Genomic DNA, 20,200 nt, shown 5'->3' with positions numbered 1-20,200 from the left:
GGTGGGATGTGCAAAGCATACCTTCTCATCTGTAAGCAGGACTTGGACACTTACACACATGCCCCCAAGGATGCCCTCCTGGATTCCTGGCAGGAGACAGCACTAGCCCCTCGCACTGCCCTCTGCACCCTAGGGCTCCACCCCCCCACTCCAAAGCAGTACCTTTGCCCTTCCAATGGGCATGGGCAGCAAAGCCGATGTGTCCGCCATACTTGCGGTTGAACTCTGCCATGAGGGCCTTGTAGGGGTTGCGGATGAGCAGGATGGCTGCGTCGAAGGCCTCGATCTCCTTCTGGCCACTCTCGTGCGTCTTGATGCAGATGGTCCTCCCGCTGCGCCAGTGGTCCCGCTCACCTTTAAACCCTTCCCACAACCAGGGGGTTAGGGAACGTGGCACTGAGCTGAGGGAGACAAGAGGTCCACCCCACCCCCCTCCTGGACCCCTTCAGGAATCCTCAGACGTTCATTTGTCCACTCATTCATTTACTCACATACTTATAGAGCACCTACTACATGCCAGGCACTGTGCAGGGAGAAAATGATTTACAAAAACATCCATGGGTCTTAGTTTTGAGAGCCAGATAATTTGAATAGTGACATAAATGAATGTAAAGTCACTGCCGTGGTTAGAGCTACAGAAGAGGAGTAATCATGCCTATGTGCCACGAGAGGGGCCTGACAGTGATGTGCTGGAGGATTCCTCTTTGGGTGGAGTCTACATCTCCACCCCACTGATGCTGGGCACGCCATATGACTTGCTTTGGCCAGCGGATTGAGGGCGGAAATGGGTCTCTACCAAAGTCTCAGGATGCATCATGTTTCTGTCACTCTTGTGTGTTTCTGCTGTCACTGTGAGAAGGACATGCCCTGGAAGCCTGTTGGTCCCAGATGGTGAGAGACCCATGGAACAGACATGGGTCCAACCTGCATTCTGCAGCTGAGCAGCCCAGCCAGCCTGGCCAAGATCACTGACCTAGTCAGGCAACATCCAGAAAGACTTCCTGGGAGAAGAGGTGCTTAGGCTGAGAACTGAAGGACGAGGAAGAATTTACCATCCCAAGTGAGGAGGGAAAGGTGGTGGGAACAGCAGGTGCAAAGGTCCTGTGGTGGGTGGGAAGAAATGTGTCGCACACGAGCGACTGGTACAGGAGAGCAGAGGGCAAGAGGGGGTTGTGATGAAGAGTTTTAGTACTGGACCAGAAAGACTACACAGCCCTTAAAAGGAACTAAGCAAAAGGAAGGAGGGACCTGATCAGGTTCTCATTTCAAAAGCTGAGGAACTGAAAGACGTTCTGGGTAGCTGGAGGATGCGTCTATAGCACCGACTCCATGCTGGACACTGCTCTGAGCCCTTTTCATGTAGTAGACAACTGATCTTTTCAATAATCCTTTGTGGGTTTTATTTGATAGATGATGAAACTGAGTCCCAGGGAGAGCAAATAACTTGCCCAAGTTACAGAGCTGGCGAGAGGCAGAGCTAAGGTTCAAAGCTAAGCCATCCTGCCGCCCAAGACTGTGCTCTTCTCCATCTTGGCCTCCCATGCCCATGAGAGTTAAGGCATTTGGATGGGCTCTTCAAAGCCAGTTAGAATGCTAATGTATCAGTACTAGACCTTCAAGATACTGGATGTGTTTCCAACTCAAATGAGTGATCTGGGACATCGTGTCACCTCTTTGGGCTTCAGTTTCCTGTATGAGGTGCCCAGCATACAGTAAGTGCTGAAGGAATGACTGAAATGGAGGGAAGGTCCCAGGCACATAGTAGGTGCTTGATAAGTGTCTAATGTTGACGGAAGCAGGTGAGGTACCCAGGACATGATACTCAGGAAATGTTTGTGGGATGTAAGTGAAGGGAAGGTCCTAAGCACATAGTAGGTCTCGATAAACATGCCCAGGTGAGCTGAGCAGCACATAGTAGGTGCTCAGGGAGGGGTATTCCCATGCCCTCCTAGGGCGTCCTTCCTGAGCTCCTGCCCCCGTCCCCTGTTCCCCTCCGCCTCCTCACCTTTGTTGTAGAGAGAACCGTCGAAGTAGTAGCTGCCGGTGTAGAAGCCGGTGGCCAGCTCGATGAGGTGGCGAGCCCACGTGTTGCCGGCACCTGGGAAGCTGGCCAGAGCGATGAGCTGCTTGGACTTGGCTGGAAGGAACCTTCTGTCCATGCAGCGGTTGTCTGCAAAGGGCAGGGCACAGACAGGGGTCAGTGGCAGGGGCACATCAGAAGGAGCCTGTTCAGAAGGAACCAGGGTGTGAGTCCCATCCCTCCCACTTCCCAGCTGTGCAACCCGGTGCTTTCTGGGCCTGTTTCCTCATTTAGAAATGGGAAAATGGTTATATGAGATAATATATGAAAAAGGATAAGCACATGGTAGGGATTCAATAAAAGTCAGCCAGGAGGATGAGCCTTCTCTCCAGCCTCAGTTTCTCCCCTGTCCCAGTGAGTCTCTTATCACCCCCACACCTGCCTCCAGATTAAAACTCACAAATGCCGTCCATCTGCATGGGACTGAGTCCAAGGTTTTTATCTTGACCTTCAAGCCCCGTGTGGCCTGGCCCTTGCATCCTCCCAGGCTCACGCCACCCACATGCTGTCCCCTCAAACTCCCCCACCTGCCAGCCACTTGGTTCTTTCACTGTCACATCCGTGCTCTGTTCCTTCCTGACTTGGCAGCTTCACGTGCACTGGTCCCTCAGCCTTCACTGCCTCCTACCTGCCTTTGACTGCTTATTATCCTGCTCTCTGCTGAACTGGACCCTCCCTCCCTCCCTCCCTCCCTCCCTTCCTTCCTTCCTTCCTTCCTCCCTTCTTTCCTCCCTCCCTTCCTTCCTTCCCTCCCTCCCTTCCTTCTCTGACTCCCTGGGCTATCATTAGTGTACCATGTCCATCTCTCTCATATTAACTTCTGCTACTGTAATTCAAACAATTATTTGTTTAGTCAGAAACCCTGCCCATATTGTCCTTTGCTGATTCCCTGGCACTTTCCATACTATCTGGCATCCATCTAACCATCCGTCTACCCATCCATCCATCCATCCATTCATCCAAGAAACATTTATTATCCTTACTTGCTTTCTCACAATAGCCCTTCAAGGGAAAAGTTTGAAGTCCTAAATTTAAATTCCAATTCTGCCACCTCCTCACTGGGTAACCTTGGAAAAATGATGGATCTGAATAAACCTCGGTTTCCTCACCTGTAAAATGGGAATGCCAATAATGATGACATCCTGGGGGTTGGTTAGGAGGGTTAGAAGAGAGAATGGGTGTTGAGTGTTAACACAGGGCTCACATGCTGTGAGCTCTTAGTATTGATGCTGCTAGCCAGAGACCGGGTCTCTTCCCCGCCATGCATGTTTAATCTGTTTGTTCAGAGGAGAGCAGATTTTGGAAAAAAAACAAACCAAAAAGCATCTTTATCAAGCCAGGTAGGTGTCTGGGAATGGTTTTCATGGGAACACATTGCAAAAAGGAGCCTAGATGCAAAACATTCTGGAGAGTGGTTATGTTTTATATTTTGACAGGGGTGTGGATTTCATAGGACCCATCCAGTTGGCATCAAACAGTACACTTAAAATTTGTGCATTTCGCTCTATGTAAATGCTACTTCAAAAAATCATAAGCAAATATTGAATTATAATTAGTGATATGCAGACTGAAGTGTAATGATGTTTGCAACTTACTCCGAAATGCATCCAAAAATAAAAATTGAGGGATGGAGAAATGGAGAGATGTATGATAAAGTAAACAGAACAAAATGTTGACAGATGTAAAATCTGTAGGATAAGTCTCGCAGGTTCACTGTGTAATTCTTTCCATTTTTTTCTGGAGGTTTGACATTTTTTCATAATAAAATGTTGGGAGAGAGAAAGAACCTGGCCCCTCAATTTCCCCTGAAAACAGAATTCTCCATTCAAATACTGCCTGGGCGGCGAGGATAAAGGTGGTTATTTTCAGCACTAAAAAGGAAGTTTATTTGGTTCTTAAGCTCCACAAATCGAAATAGATGCTGGAGGCAGTGTTGTATATAGTTTTGGAATCAGATAGACCTGTGTTTCGATCTAGGATGATCATGGCCTAGTTGTGTGACACTGAACAAGGCTCTTCACCTCTCTGAGTCTCAGTTTCCTCACCTGTAAAGTGGGGCTAATAAACCTTACAGGATTAGATGGATAATGCCTGTGAAGTATTTGCAGTATATGTTGAGAAGCTGAGATTAAGAGTGCAGGCTCAGGGGCTTCCCTGGTGGCGCAGTGGTTGAGAGTCTGCCTGCTGATGCAGGGGACACGGGTTCGTGCCCCGGTCCGGGAAGATCCCACATGCCGCAGAGCGGCTGGGCCCGTGAGCCATGGCCGCTAAGCCTGTGCATCTGGAGCCTGTGCGTCTGGAGCCTGTGCTCTGCAACGGGAGAGGCCACAACAGTGAGAGGCCCGCGTACCACAAAAAAAGGAAAAAAAAAAAAAGAGTGCAGGCTCAGGACCCAGGTTGCCTTGGTCTGAATCCCAACTCTGTTCTGTCCTATCTGTGTGACTCTGGCCAAGCTACTCAACCTCTCTGTGCCGAGTTGCCATATTTGTAAAATGGTAATAATAACAGCACCTATTGGACATAGGATTAGAGGATTAGATGAGGATATGATGAGGATTAGATATGAGGATTAGATGAGTTACTTCAGTCTGAAGAGCTTAGACAGTACCCGGCACACAGTAGGTACTCAATAAATGGCAGCCATCGTGGACCAGACTCTTGGCAGCCTCATGAACCACATGACTCTCAAGCCACCCCAGTGTGTAGGGCCTGCAAGTGTGACATGGGAAATTGAACACCAGTAAAGGCCTAGGGCCAGGCACTGGGAATGAGCAAACCCATCAATCAGGGGCTATTGAAAAGGCTCCAGGGTCGGTTCTGTCCACATCAAAGCTGTTCATGGTCACGGGACAATTAAGCTGTGTATGACCCTTCCCCCAAGCTGGGGTAACACGTTCTGCACAGAGTAACCAACACTTCCTGGAAACTAACAAACACTCATCCTTCCTCACCAGAGTGTAAATAACGCCAAGGGCCACACTGGCTAAAGACATTTCTGCTCACTGGGCTCTTAGCAATATTCAGCTGCCATGGAAGCAGCCGCAGTTGGCCACCACCGGTACCCCCATCAGGCCAAACAGGGGACAGGCTGTTGGTGAAGCTGCCACTAGCTCTTACAACACCTTTGTAAAAATCAGATCAAGGTTCCCTCCCCTTCCTCTGGGCAGATGTGCTGCCATCCAGAGTGCACGGCATGACAGGCAGAGCACAGGCTGGCTTTCAGGCATTACTTTTCATCTAGGTTATGCCTGTGCAGTGCTCAACCTGCCCAACCATATATGGCAGCCTAGTTCCTGGGAGATGAAGAGGAGGTCTAGCCCAGTGGTGTTTTGTTAGCCCTCCAGGCTTCAGAGGGTGCAGGGAGTGTCCTTGGCACTGTGGGCAGAGGTTTCTAGTAGGGGCTTTGGAGTCAGAGACCTGAAAGCAAATCACTCTTGTAGATGTGTGATTATGGCCAGTTCTCAATCTCTCTGAGTCTTGGTTCTCCCATCTGTAAAATGGGGATGGTATCATCCTGATCATAGGCTTACTGTGGGCTTCCCATCATTAAATGAGATGAAGCTTGGCGTAGGACTGCACATCATAGGTGGACAGTTTTTTCAGATATTGGGGTAATCCTTCACCTTTGGGCTGAGCATCCCAGCAAGGCACCTTTCCAAGTGCCACCACCCTTCATGATGCCTCCATCAGGAGAAAAGATTTTCATCTAGAAATATTATAAACACCATGACCTCAGGCAAGTCCTTTACCTGTGCTGAGTCTCAGTTTCCCTACCTGTAAAGTAGGCATAATGACTATTCCTGCCTCACAGGAAAGCTGAGGGGAATCAGTGAGAAAATGCATACGAAGGACTCAACACTGAGTCTGGCACAAAGAAAGTCCCTAAGTGCCACCATCACCACCACCACCACCATCTTCATCACAGTCTGGTACCCCAATAGATGGAAGAGGAGATAAACATTGAGTGTGGGTTCCACCAGCAAAGGAAGAAGGATAAAAGTGGAAAGGATGAGTGAGACAGAGAAAGAGAAGAAAAAGTTACAGGTAGATTTGCAGAATCCTAGAATTGGAAGGCTAACAATCTACAGCTTCATTTTACAGATGGAGGAACTGAGGCCCAGAAAGGGGACATGACTCGCCCAGGATCATGCAGTGGGTCTGTGTTGAAGACCCAATTCTCCGACTCCCAGATCAGATGTTTTCCCTTTCAATCTCACAGCCCCCATTACAGGAAGAGCCACCAAGGGGGTCTTCAGTATAAGGGATAGAGATGAAGGTTTTCAGAACCATCCCCCTTGCCAGGGGTCCTCCCTCCATTGCCCATGCAGGATCTCTAAGCCTGGCTACGCTCACCAGCCCTGCCTCTGCCCTCTGCCCTCTGCCCTCTGCTCTCTGGCCTGCACAGTTCTCTTGCTGACAGGCTGGCTGGAATGGACTGGCTGGAGCATCTCTGGGAGGGAGGCCGCTGGGAGAGCTTCTGGGGGCCTGCTGGGTCGGGGGGGACCTGGCTTACCTTGGACCTGCGTCTGATACACAATGAAGTAACTGGGTGTCCCGCAGCTCTCAAACTCCTCCGCGCTGCACTTCTGGGCACAGAGCTGTTCGTCCTCTCTCTCGTGGAGGGGAAATCGCGTAGTGGGGAAGCCACAGTGGCAGGCGGTGCCTGCAAGGGCTGCCAGTGGGTACTCCTGGGGATGAAGCAGGAGAGGAAAGAGAAGAGAGTCACCAAATCCCTGGACAGCCCAGACTCTGGATGCAGAACAGGATTTGCGTTCCAATCGTCCCCTTCTCAATCACTCTCTCCAACTCAAGGGTCCCCAAGCTTCATCAGCAAGATTTTGCCCTATCTGCGTACCTCCTGTACTATTATATTTTCCAGCTTTTTTGAGGTATAATTAAGTAAATAATTGCATCTATTTAAGATGTGCGACTTGATGTTTCAATGTATGTATACATTGTGAAATAATCACCACAATCAAGGTAGTCAACACACCCATCACCTCACATAATTACCATTTTCTTTTTTGCTTTCCTGTACTATTATTCATTTACTTGTTTCCTTTATGTGTCAAGTCACTTTTTAAAATTAATTTATATATATATATATATATATATATATATATATATAATTTTTGGCTGTGTTGGGTCTTCGTTGCTGTGCACGGGCTTCCTCTATTCAAAGGAAACTATGTATTACTCCCAAAAGCAGTACTGGTAGAGAAGTATTATTTCCATACATTTCCATACTGTAAACCCCAATACTAGAGAAACAAAACCATGTGATTAAATTCTAACTAGGCACTCTGCCTGCCAAGAACTTGAGCCTGGGGTCAACTCTGTTTTTCCTGCAAAAGGGAGATTAGTTGAGGGGAGAGAGGTGTTAAAGATACTTTAGCACTGAAAAGCAGCTTTCTCCTGGAGGTCTTGAAAGAAATCTGAAAAAGAAAAGTTTTTCTTATGGCCATGCATTTTACCAGAGTAAATCCTCTGTGTCTGACAGTGATATGAAGCCCATGCTTTGGGAAAAGCTGTCTGAATCCTTTCTTTTAAGCCGAAGAGGATGTTGATACCTACGTGTAGCCACAGTCTTTGCTGGGAGAGCTGCTCCTAATTGTTTTATTTGTTCTATGAAAGAGCTAAGTGGGGGCAGGCTGGACCTGAGACATGGAGGGCAATGGACTGTCCTTTGTCCAATTTGCTTCTGCTCAGACCCATGAAGCTGAATTCTCCCTGGCAGTTGGTCCAGGAATAATCTGGTAACAAACCAAGGTCATACCACCGTGGCTGGTTCTGGTGAGCTTTGCCATGGTAGGTAGGTTTGGTTTATTTCTCACAGGTGTTAAATGTGAGCTACAGCACATAGCCAAAGATCAGAGAGATGCTGATACGCAGGTGGGTGAACCTGGGCTGTGACTGATGGTATTTTCTAGCTGGTGACCCATGTTGAAGCCTCCTCTGACACCCTAAGTCTTTGAGACCCTCCACCACTTGACACAGGCAGCTCTGGACCCCTGTCCACTTAATCCCCTCAATTTTCCTCCTGTGGTCCCCTAAGGAGATTAGAAGAAACCAGAAGAGGGAGGTTTGCAGCGGGGCCTTCCTGTCCCCACCCCCCCGCCCACGCAACCTGCCCACACCTTTGCTTCCCTCCAGTCCTATGTGCAGCTGGACCCTCTTCCATACTGGTTTGCCCTGTGACCTCACTGTCTTGTGTTTGTCCTCCACCTCCGGCTGATCTGTAGGTTCCTCCAGAGCCCTCAGGACAGAGGAATGTCCACCTGGAAGGGATGCCATGGGAGGGGGATTCCTGCCCAAGACAGAAAGCTGGACAAAAAGATGGTCAAACCTTCTTTGTTCTTATGAACATCGCCCCTGACCTTCCAGGATGCCTCTTGGGAGCAGAGCAAGCACTCAGGAAATGCTTGGTGACTTGAAGTGGCCTGGCTGCCCTTGAATGGTTCCTGGAAGCCTCTCTGTGGGGTCTCTAGGGTAGCTCAGAAGTCAAGAGAATAGATTTGGCATCAGTCCCAGTTCTGACACTTGCTTGCGCTGTGTGCTTGCGCTGTGAGCTTGGGCAAGTGACTTCATCTGTCTGAGCCTTGGTTTTGTCATCTGTGAAATGGGGATGAAAATTCCCAACACCTAGCTTTGTTGTGAGAGGTAAACTGTGTGACCCGTGGGGCAGAGGGCTGCATGGAGGAGGTGCTCAGTAAGTGGCAGTTTCTATGATGATCCTTTCAGTCTTCCTGAGACATGCTTTGTGAATTAGGAGCCTTGATAAAAGAAAAGCCAAGCAGGATGAGTCAGAGCAGGTGGGGGCATTCAGCAGTTGGGGTGCACGCTGAGCACCCAGGAAGAGCCACAAAGTTGGCCCCCAGCAAATGCCAGCATCATGGAGGATAGATAAAGACCATATCTTGTTGACTTTGCACCCCCAGCACTGAGCACAGGGGCCTGGCACAAAGCAGGTTCTCATCAAATATTAGCTGAGTGAATGAATGAAATGGGCAACCCCCTTCTTGTGGTTGGGGAGGGGTGGTTCTCCTTTGGACCCTCGTGTAATTAGCTCACCTTGAGTGAAGGAGGGAGCTCCTCAGGCATCACTGAATGCCAGCGATGAGCCTAGCTCTGTGCTGGGTATTGGGAGTGGTCACAAAATGTTTTAGGCCACAGTCTCTACTCTTGTGGTGTTCCCTGTCTGGCTTGGGAGGAAGGATAAACAGTCACCCATCAAGGATCTCAGGCTGAGAAAGGATCAGCCAGTTGGATCATCCAGTCCAACTGCTATCCAATGTCCAAAGTTCCGTATGCCACACCAGCCCTGCCTCTGCTTGCATACCTCCAGTGACGGGGAACTCACTCTGTCCCAAGGTGGGATTGTCCTTGCCTTTACCTGGCAATCTTCTACTCATGCTTCTCGGCCCAGTTCACATGTGGCCGTCATTCCTGAGCAGTCCTCACTATTAGAACAAACACACTTCTTTGGAGGGAAAGAAACGGGCCCTCTGTAACTCCTACCCTTTGGATCCACATGAAACAGTCACATCCCCCCCATGTCACAGATCACAGTAATGACCTCTCTCATCCCAGCTGGGCTGCTGCTCCTCCAGCCAAGCATCCCATTCCTCCAGCTGTTCCACACCACCCTCCCCAGAGTTCCGTGCACAGAACTGAGCTCACCTTCTCTGTGCAAAGGTCCACACACTTGTCCACGGACATGTTGGGCATGGCAGCCGTCACGGGCAAGGCCAGGGAGAGGTTGTCGGGCCTGCGGAAGCAGCCTCGGAAGACTGCACTTCCATCTGGAGAGACAGAGGGAAAAGAACTAGTCAGATGTAGGCTGGGAGAACCACCTTCAGAAGGAAGCACTTATAAATTGAAGTCCAGGGAAGGCAAGAGTCTCGCCCAAGGTCAGGCAGTGAGCCACAGAGGAGACCCATGAGCTAGAAAATTCAAAGAATGTCCTCAACCCTGGCATCTCTGTCAACAACACAGGTCACTGAGATGTTCTTGCTGGGCCATATAATCCCCTTTTCTTTGTCACCATTCCTATGCCTTGCTTTCCCATTCTTGGTGGTAGCAACTTTTCATTTAGGGAAATGATAGATGCCATGGAGGATTTTCGTGATCTCATCAGGAGAGGGTTGGGCATTTGAGGATGGAGGAAAGCAAAGGGTCCAGAGCTCTCCTGCCCCTCCTTCCAGCACTGGGGTGCCCCCTCTCCCTCCCATTGTCCTGGGCTTTAGGGGAAAAACCGGGGCCTCGGGAGTCTGCCCCACTCAGTGCTCTAAGGGACTGATTTGTTGGAGAGATTCCCTTTAAGATAACCTAACCTGGAAACATCCCAGCTATGCAACAGAAAATTCAGAAGACGTTGCTATCTCTTTAATATAAGTCATCCTCAAAACAATACTCAGAGATGTTGTCTTCAGCTGGGTTTACTTGAAGCCGAACCTGAGACAATGTTTTATGGCTTCTCAGGAGAAGCAGGACAGGACAGGGGAGGAGCTAAGTAAGCATGTGATCTTGGCTGGGTCCCACCTCCAGCCTGGAGGGTAAACTACCACAGAGTTGGTCCCACTTTAAGGAAAGGGGCCGACTTTGGCCCTATGTGCCGCCCTCCCCAACGTCTGTCATTTGGAAGGCTGCTGGGGCAAGGGTCATTTTTCAGACAAGGGGGCAGATGTGAGCCATTGGTGGTAAAGAGGATTTGGGTGGGTACCCTTTGCATCCATCACAGGTGTACACAAAGACTTATCAGTAAGGATGCTCACTGCAGCATTTATTTAAATTAACAGGTGAAAGACTGGAAGCAACCCTGCTGTCCAACAATGAAGTACTGGACAAATAAAATAGGGAATGACAACACAGTGGGGTTCTATGCCCCATCAAAAATAATGATGTTAAAGGTTACTTTAAAGAGATGAAGATGTGTTCAAGATAGAATGTTAAATAAAAACTGAGACCATGAAACTCCACATGTTATAAAATATCAATTGTGTCTGCAAATTATCTCTCAGTGTAAATCTCTGGAGGGACATAGACTAATACGTTAACAACCATGGTTATCTCTTAATAGCAGGTGTGATGGTTAAGTTTTGTGTCAACCTGGTGAGGCTATGGTGCCCAGTTGTTTGGTCAGACATTGGTCTAGGTGTTGCTGTCAAGGTTTTTTTGAAGATAGGATAAATATCTACAGTTAGTTGACTTTAAGGAGACTTAAAAGAGATTTCCCTCTAAAACGTAGGTGGGCCACATCCAATCAGCTGAAAGGATGAGGGGAAAAAATGAGGTTTCCCAGAGAAGAAGGAATTCAGCCTCTGGATGTCAGGCTTGCCAGCCTCTACAACTGCATGAGCCAATTCCTGAAATCAATCTCTTAATTTATATATTTGCATATATCTTACTGGTTCTGTTTCTCTGGAGAACTCTGATAGGATATAGGCAATTTTTATTTCCACCTTTTTTTTTTTTTTTGTGGTATGCGGGCCTCTCACTGTTGTGGCCTCCCCCGTTGCGGAGCACAGGCTCCGGACGAGCAGGCTCCGCGGCCATGGCTCACGGGCCCAGCCGCCCCGCGGCATATGGGATCCTCCCAGACCGGGGCACGAACCCGTATCCCCTGCATCGGCAGGCGGACTCTCAACCACTGCGCCACCAGGGAGGCCCTCCACCTTTTTGTAAAACTCTTTTCTAATTTTTTCGAGAGTGCATAGTTATTTTTTAATGTAATAAAAACAAATTTTAAAAAATTATAAGTGGCCCCTGTCAAATTTATCTAAAGACTCATGGTGCCCATTTTAAATTGGGCTCCACTGTTCTCAAATCTGAGCTGTATACACTTTTCTAGAAGCACAGCTTTCACATAAAATAAAGGACACTGTTGATGCAGTGAATCAAATCAGGAGCGCAAAAGTAGGTGCCATTTACGGAGCACCTACTATGTGTGATCCACTCTTCTGAGAACTTTGCGAATGCCATCTCATTTTACCTTCCTGGGAACTCTGCAGGGTCCATAGTAAACTCTCATTTTACGGATGAGAGACACAGGGCTTAGAGAGGGGAGTTTATGTGACAATACTAGGGACCCACTGTTAGCGAAAACGTGCTAAGGATTATCTCAGAAAGACAATGCCAATCCTTGGGGAAAAGTGAAGCAAGCTACAAAAATCAACAACTCTGATACAACTCTTTCTTCCCCTGCACAGTCCTGGGTTGGGGAAGGTCTCAGATCCCCCAGGGTGGTGGGAGAGGGCTCCAGGAAGGAGCCCTCTTTTTTTTAGCATATACATATATATCTATATTCAAGTGCAGAGAAAAGGATATGAAATTACTCCCCGGGCAGAAGGATGGTGGAGGAGGGGGGAGGGAGTCTAGGAATGAAAATTTTAAATCTCAGCTGTCAAAGGCACCCTAGTGATTACCTCTACTACCTGGCACCCTGTAGCCTGAAAGTGCTCATCGTGGAGGCAGATCTAGCAAGCTGAGAAGACATCTGGAATTGGGTTAAATGACTGATTTCCAGAGCATGCTGCAGGCTCCCGCCACCCAGCACCATCTCCTCCATTCCCCACCTCTCACTCCAGGCTGCTGCGAGAGGCTGGTGAGAAGTGATGGTGGTGGGCGCTGTGGTCCAGGCCTCAGTTTCCCCACATGTAAATGATAGGGAGGGGGTTAGACTATGCAGTCTCTTCTGTACAGGACAGCCCTCCATCCCCCAAATGAGGAATGGCCAGACCCCAAATGGCACTAGTGTCCCGTGGGGGAACACGGGACAGCCTCCCATCCCGTGGCCCAGGATGTACCGAGGGATGCGCCATTTCATCGATCACCCTGAGGAAGACTTAATGATGCTCAGAGAATGTGCCGTACGAGGTGAGGATGGGGAGGGGAGTCAGGCGTTTAAGCTAAAGGTTGACAGCAATGAGATGAGAAGCCGGATGCAGTGTGGACGAAACCTCACGTAACCAGAAAACTCAATTAGCTGGATGCCAATCAGGTCCCAGGGCAGAGACGCTGGCCTTACTCTCAGAAATAAGGGGACTCGCCTTTTCTCTTTAGACGCCACCAGTGTTTATTGAGCCCGCACGGATGCCAGGCTCCAAGCTGGGTGCTTTGGATCCACTGAATCTTCGCAGCAGCCATGAGCAGTAGCTGCCACGGCTGGCTCAAGGAGGCACTCTGGCTTCCAGGGTCACAAAGCTGTCTAAGGACAGAGTGAGGTCAAAGCCAAGCTGCTCCGTCTCCCAAGTCTATGCTTCTTCCAATAATAATAATGCTACTATGATCATGAGATGCTTATAGTCATATCATAACATCATTGTTATCATCACAGCCACCATATATGGGTCATGTGCTATCAGCCAGGAACTAGGTTCAACTGTTGACACGTGCGGCCCCGTTGAACCCTTGCATCATTCTGGTGGTATAAGGATCCCCACTTTTACAGATGGAGAAACTCAAGCCTCAGAGGGCTGAAACCGCTTGACACAAGTCACCCAGCTTATAAGAGGCAGAGCTGAGACTGGCATCTAAGTCTGAGATGCTTCCATTCTTGACGACCTTATCGAACGCTCTCGCCGTACCAGGCACTGTGTAAGCACTTGATATACTTTATCCTCCCAATTCCTGTAAAGAAAGTCTCACTCTCCCCATTATACAGAAGGGGAAACAGAGGCTCAGAGGGGTAAGTGACTTGCCTAAGGTCACATAGCTGACAACTAGCAGCATCTGGATTCTAACCTGGGAACATCTGAGCTCCGAGTCCTCACACTCTGGGCTGTCCCTCTTTAAGGAACCACCCCCAGGCACTGTTTGAGCATTTTCAAAACACTGTGATATATATTCACTCCCCTTTGACCACTAATCATTCACAAAGGCTGTCACTCTGGGGTCTCTCGACTCTGGAGTCGGATTCTCTTTAAGCACCTAAAAATGCCTAGAACTTGACACTGAGTCTCCAGAACCATATTCAAGTTGTTAACCTGCCCCTTCCCCACCAGGACCCTATTCAAGGGACCATCTTATAATCCTCCTGGGTCCCAGCTGGGGCAATGGTTTTGGGGTTGAGGCCAAGGGAGGCCCCTTCAGGACTGGTGTGGTCCTGGGTAGACTGTAGGGGTGCAAAGCCCACCACCTTTTATCCTATAGGGTGGATCCTTCCTGGAGCCCTCTCCAACCACCCTGGGGGGTCTGAGACCCTCCCTAAGCCAGGACTGTGCAGAGGAAGACAGAGTTGTATCAGAAGACGTTGGGGGTTTGGGGGTACGTGTGGGTGTGAGGGAACCAATGGGGCAGGAGATGCAGACCATGAGGGTAGCTTGGGCCTGGTTGTAGTGAGGGTGTGTCTGGGAGGTGGGACACTTGTGCACAGTGTGTGTGACAGGGAGGCAGTGTGTGCATCTTGTGTGTGTGCACGCGCGTGTGTGTGACTGGGTTTGTGATGGTGTGAGTAGAGATCTACCTATTTGGGTGCATGGATACTGAGCTCTGAGACTACAAATGTGCCCCCGTGGACCTGGTTCATCCGAGTACACTTGGGTCTGTCCGTGTGGGAGTCTAGGACCCTGTGTGAGCAGGTGTATGTCCACCTGCCTGCCTGGTTTCTTGACAGTGGGCACTGGGCTGTGGCTGTGTGCTTCGGGCTGTGACTGTATGGTTGTGCACTGGACCTCTACGGGATGAGTCTTATCAAGGGGAGGAGACATAATCTTGGATGCTCTCTCTGGGTTGCATCAGAGAGAAGAGTTCCTCCTCTTCTACCAGAAGGCCTGGCTGAGCCTCAGCCAGCCTCCCACTGGACTGGCCCAATGCCACCAGGGTTGGGCATTTCCCAACAACCCTTGAACAGCCAGCACCCAGATTCGAACAAAAACTTTTGTCTCCTAAGTGCAAGGCCACTTCATGCTTGAGCCACATGAGAGAGCAGAACAGGAGGGGTAGGCCCCTCTGCTGAAGTCCAGCCCAGACTGAGCCTCTCCCCAGGATGTCAAGACCACAGAGACCCTTCCACCTGGAGCCCACAGACAGGTGCACTGTTGGTATCGGTCCAGGTCCTGCATATCACAGAACACCTTGCATATGGGTCTCTGTACAGGAGTGTGTGTGTCTGACCGTAGGCACGTGAGACCAGGAGTCCACCCATGGTAGTCTTTGGAGTCACCTGCGATTAGGGGCTCACCCTTGGATCCTCTTGCAGATGTGACCTTGAGTAACTGAGGGCACTGGGGTATCACTCAGGGCCCTGTGAGCCCGCAGGCTCTTCATCTAGGCCTCTGGCCAAATGCTCTGCCCTCCTATCACCCCCAGCTGGATGCCTGTTTCTTGGGCCACATCAGCACGCATCTCCAGATGGCCTCGAGGGCCCAACTCTGACCCAGGGGCTCCAGAAGAGGCCATCCGGCCTGGCACCACACCAGAAGGCCATGGTACTTCCCAGGACCATGGCACTTCTCTGGACAAGCTGCCCTGGCCAAGGAGCAGAAGACCAGTAGCTCAGAGACACGAGTTCTAATCCTGACTTTGATCCTCCTCCCTGAAAGGTGGCGTCTTCACCTGTCAAACGGGCAGCTCTCCTCCACACAGTGCACACAGGCAGGTCCACCCTTCTTCACTGACCTTGGCATGTTTCCTCTCCTTTTGGAGGCTCAGTATTCTCATCTCTAAAATGGAGGCATAAATACTGGGTGGATCATTCAGAGATGGACATGAATGAGATTTGTCAGTACAGTGGAAGGGACAGGCAAAGGGCTGTGAATCTGTCTCCTTAGAGGAAGTAGAATTCCTACCCTGGCATCTCCCCAGATGATTTTCTCCTGCCTTCCTGGATGCCAGGAGGCCAGACTGCAAGTGTGGGAAGAGGAAGGAAGACTCTGTAAGCCCAGCTCTGCTGAGACAGGTCTCCCTTTGACATTTAAGCATCTGCTAATGAGTCCCTGACCCTCCGAGCTTAGAAAGCAGAGCTGAGCTGAATGTCCTGAATACCAAGTAAGGTGACGTTTTCAGAGGCCTTAAAGGGCCAGAGAGGGATCAGAAGCTGCTGCTGTGAGTCTCTCTTTGGTCAAGGTGTGCACTGGGGTGGGGGGTGGGGAGGGGAACAGGTTTGGGAAGTTAGTTCTAGGAGCAGTAAACCTGCTAGATGTGGGGTCTTCCTATAGTCCTATAGTCTTGCCCATTATGTTTTTGGAGGGAAACCGCATGGATTCACAGAGAATTCTGTGATGTCTAACGGGAAGGTTGGACTCCCAGGGATCTGGGGAACACTTTGGAGGCCACCTCTCTCTCAGGTTGCTCTCCATGATGGCTTGGTGATTGGAACACTGAGAACATGCACGGTGGCCAACACGTCGAATCCTCCTGCTACCCTCATTTCCTCCATCTGTAAAATGGGTTGGGTCACCAGTTCTCCACACCAGTGGTGAGAGGTTTTCTTTTCTCTTACGTCTGAAAACAAGAGACAAGTGGCCAGCCTGGGTCCCTTGACCTTCCTAACACTCTTTCTGTGATACAAAGAATTTTGGACTTCCACAGCAGTAGGTAGATGCCTTCCTGTTTGCAAAAAAGCTCTCGTGCCCAGCAGAAAGGGCCTTGGTTTTGAATTCAGACAGACCTGGGTCAGCAACTTACTTAGCTGTGTGTCCTTGGGACTGAGCCTCGGTTTCCTCATCTGTATATGGGGATGATTATCTCTACCCTGCACAGGTGGGACAGAAGGCGATGCAGTGACATTTACAGTGCCTGAGACCTACCAGGATTCAGTCAATGTGTCTTCCCGCTCCTTCTTCATTGCTCGTTCATGATAGGTGAAGGGTGGCTAGATCGCAGGTAGGAGACACTATCAGTGCCCCATTAATACACTCCTGGCACTCACCATCCCAGTACAGGCTGACAGTGACCTACTGTAAACACCTAGGGTATGTGAGGGACAGACTGCACTTGCCAGGGAGTTAATCTCCCTGGGAGCCACCCTCAGCCAATGATGGGTGAACGCTGGAGGATAAATACTGCAGCTTCCTGCTCCTCCAATGGGACATCTCTGAAGCACGCTCTCCAGCACCTCCCACAGCTCCCCAGTGGGATTAAGCCTCAGCTGTCCTCAGTAGTGACCTGCTTTGTAAAGGGCAAGTATTGGCTCCTTCCCTTCCCTTTCTCACGTCTCCACTCCCCTGGGGGTGCATCCTGGGGTCATGATTCAAGTAAACCAGAGCTCACATCCTTGTCTCTGGGAGAACCCAACTTAACATATCTTGGATCTCTGAGCATTCTTAATTCACAAGGGCAATCCTGCAAAGAGTTCAGAGCCACTGCTCTTCACAGCCTGTAGCCTGTGAGAATGGCGCTCCCTGGAGTTGTGAGGTACACAGTCCGTGGACAACAGCAGCAGCCCTGAGTAGTGTCTTCCTAACGACCAACCCTTGCTGAAGAAGAGCAACAAAGGTAATAATAACAGCCGTTTACTGTATGTCGTTAGTGCTGAGTATGTTACACATATCACACCTCAATTAATCCTCACAACAACTTAAGAGGTAGAGGATGCTATTATCCTGTTTTGCAGGTGGAGACCCCGAGACGTAACAAGATTTGGTCACTTTTCCAGCTCATACAGCTAGTTGGGGAGCGGAGTAGGGATTTGACCCCAATCTTACTTGACATCACATCCTAGGTTCCCACCTCTCTGCTCTTCTGCAGGAGGCCTGCCGAATTCCAACATGGTTGGGCTCCAGAGACCCCATGCCAGCCACCTGAATTTCCCAGAAACCCTCTGAGGCTCCACAGTAGGGGTCCAAGGATCACAAAAGCCCGTGCCCCACATTCTGATAATGTCAGCTCTTCATTGCCAGGCCAGCTGGGATGGTGCACGACCTCGGAAGCTTGGAGTTTTTACTAGCAAGAGGCGAGCAGAGCAACTGTTCATCAACTCCCTTTACTGGGGGCAGATGAAGAACATCCTGGAACCAGCTGCAAGTATCTCTGAAGTCCATAATCTCTTTGTTCTGGGGCTTCACAAAGATGAGGTAAATCCCACCAGGCATCAGCTTAAAGGCAGGCGTGGAAGAGTTCTCCTTGGTTTGAAAGAGGCCATCACCCCCCCCGGGTAATTAGGCTGAGCTCTACTGCATTAAAGATGCTGGTGAGGAGGAAAGGCAGTGAGCTGGGAGCTGTTAATGGCTACCTATAATCAGAGAGGGATTGAATTACACAAAGAGCCTAACTGTCCGAGGAGAATTCAAACCAGCTATTTTTAGGCATCACCAAAGTCTCCCGTGAGCTGTTGGAAATTCAAATAGCTTGAGTTGGGTGCTACTCAGAGTGAACTGAGGAATTTTCATTTCGGGAAGGAGGATGCATCACCACTCCTCCATAACAGGCACTGTGCTATGTGCTTTCTCAATTTTATCTCACTTGGTGGTCAGAGCAATCTTTCAAGGTTGGAACTGTCCCCATTTTACAGATGAGGCACTTGAGGCTCAGACAGAATGAGTGGCTTGACCAAAATCAACACAGCAAGTAAGTGAAGGAGCTGGGATAGAAACAATGTCTGCCTGATTTCAAAATCTACAATCATGGCTCCCGTAGCCTTCCTGGATTATGGCTCATGGAGAAGAGCAACTAATTCTCCCCCATCATCAATCAGAGGGAGAAAAAATTTTCTAGCTAACATCTCCTTGGCCCTACACAGCAGAACACATGAAGATCCATATGACTTATAAAATTCAGGGGTCCCAGGCATATATCAAGGGAAAGGAGAGGCCTCCAGGCCTGGCAAAGAAGGAGCTAGGCATAGCCCATGCATCCAATATGACTTTCCATGGTCATCTGAGGCTCCCCTCAGCAGAACTGGTTAAAATGGAGTATCAGTGAACAAAAAGTACAAGCATTGCACAACATTTCCCTTCTAACCTTCAAAGACAAAACGTTGCCAGAACTAACAACAGTACACAAGAGTCACTGTGTAAATTGTGATCCATAAGTCAAGATCTATTTTTTCAGTGATAACATGAGCTTCATAATACTTTCACCAAGATAGAAAAGAAAAAAACAAGAAGGAAAAGTGCTGAGTCCTGGGAGAGGCTGGTCTGCAGTCATGGGGGTTTTAGGCAGCACTAAAGGATGGTCAGCACCACGGACAGCCACCCACGGGACCCACATATATATTGTATATTTTGTGCAATTCTAACGAACCTTGCAATGCAAATCTTGCAAGAATCTTTCAGGCAAATGAAATCTCTTGCAACACCCTATAAAGCCATAATACTCTCAAGTCACCAGCAGGTCTCTGGCCCTGGGAGGAGAAGCTACACTTGCTGACACATTTAGCAAACTGCTGCGAAAAAATGTAATCCAAGCAAGAAGGAAGTCCATTTCTCAGTTCTTTTGTAACAAGGGCAAAAAGTCCATGTGCCCAAGTGTCTGTGGCAAGAAAGAACAGCGGGGTGCCTGCAGACATTTGCTCTGCCAACCTTTTAATGCTCTCACTACTGTAGGAGCATTCCATCACCTCGGAAACATGTAGGCTGGCTCCCCACGCAAGGTGGACACCCCACCAGAGCGGTGCTTGGGCGATAATAAGCCTCCTTTGGATCTTCACAATCATTAAGAGTTCTGTGCCACTGCTCAGGGAAACACAATTAGGACACGGTGTTAATACAAACTGATGACTCTACAAATGGAATCTGGTTTCCACCATACCTGTTTCCTGGAGTGTTTGCTCATTGCCCTCCCTAATGTAATACATGCTAGTGTTGTGTGCCAGTGGAAGGCCTCCCTTTCTGACTTATTTGTGTATAAATCAGATCTCAGGAATGGGAAGCCACTGAGTCAGAACAAAGGCACTGGATATTCTGTATTGTGTAGAGTCAGGACGCAGGGCAGAAGGAGAGGTCAGGGGTCAAGGAAGAAAGGAGGTAAGTTAAATCCAAGGAACACTCCCAAAAGAGAGGCAATGGGGTCCAAAATCCAATACAAGAGGTCAAGGTGCCTACAGCACTATATAGAGTTAGCACTCAAACTAGGAATCAGAGACCTGGGTTCCAGCCTATGCTCAGTCCCTAAGGAGCGCTGTGGCCTTGGAAAAATCATGCCTGTCCATCATCTCTAGAAATTACCTCTCAGCTTTTGCAC

The 20,200-nt window shown here is 49.3% G+C and overlaps 1 protein-coding gene across 2 annotated transcripts in view; it reads right to left on the bottom strand.

Annotated features, from left to right (window-relative positions):
- Positions 1-20,200, bottom strand: part of WSCD2 (WSC domain containing 2) — a gene marked incomplete at its 5' end in the record, with an annotated part of 45,617 nt that overhangs the window by 8,524 nt on the left and 16,893 nt on the right. For both annotated transcript variants that reach the window (XM_082641335.1, XM_082641334.1), the window contains 4 exons: positions 163-363; positions 2,006-2,170; positions 6,594-6,768; positions 9,761-9,882. In XM_082641335.1, coding sequence (XP_082497461.1) covers positions 163-363; positions 2,006-2,170; positions 6,594-6,768; positions 9,761-9,882 — 663 coding nt within the window. The remainder of the gene's footprint in view (positions 1-162; positions 364-2,005; positions 2,171-6,593; positions 6,769-9,760; positions 9,883-20,200) is intronic.

This window comes from Mesoplodon mirus (assembly GCF_964341445.2).
Source record: "Mesoplodon mirus genome assembly, chromosome: 13".
Lineage (NCBI taxonomy): Eukaryota > Metazoa > Chordata > Mammalia > Artiodactyla > Ziphiidae > Mesoplodon > Mesoplodon mirus.
Note: the sequence above shows the minus strand (reverse complement) of the source record. Positions and strands in the feature narration are given on the sequence as shown.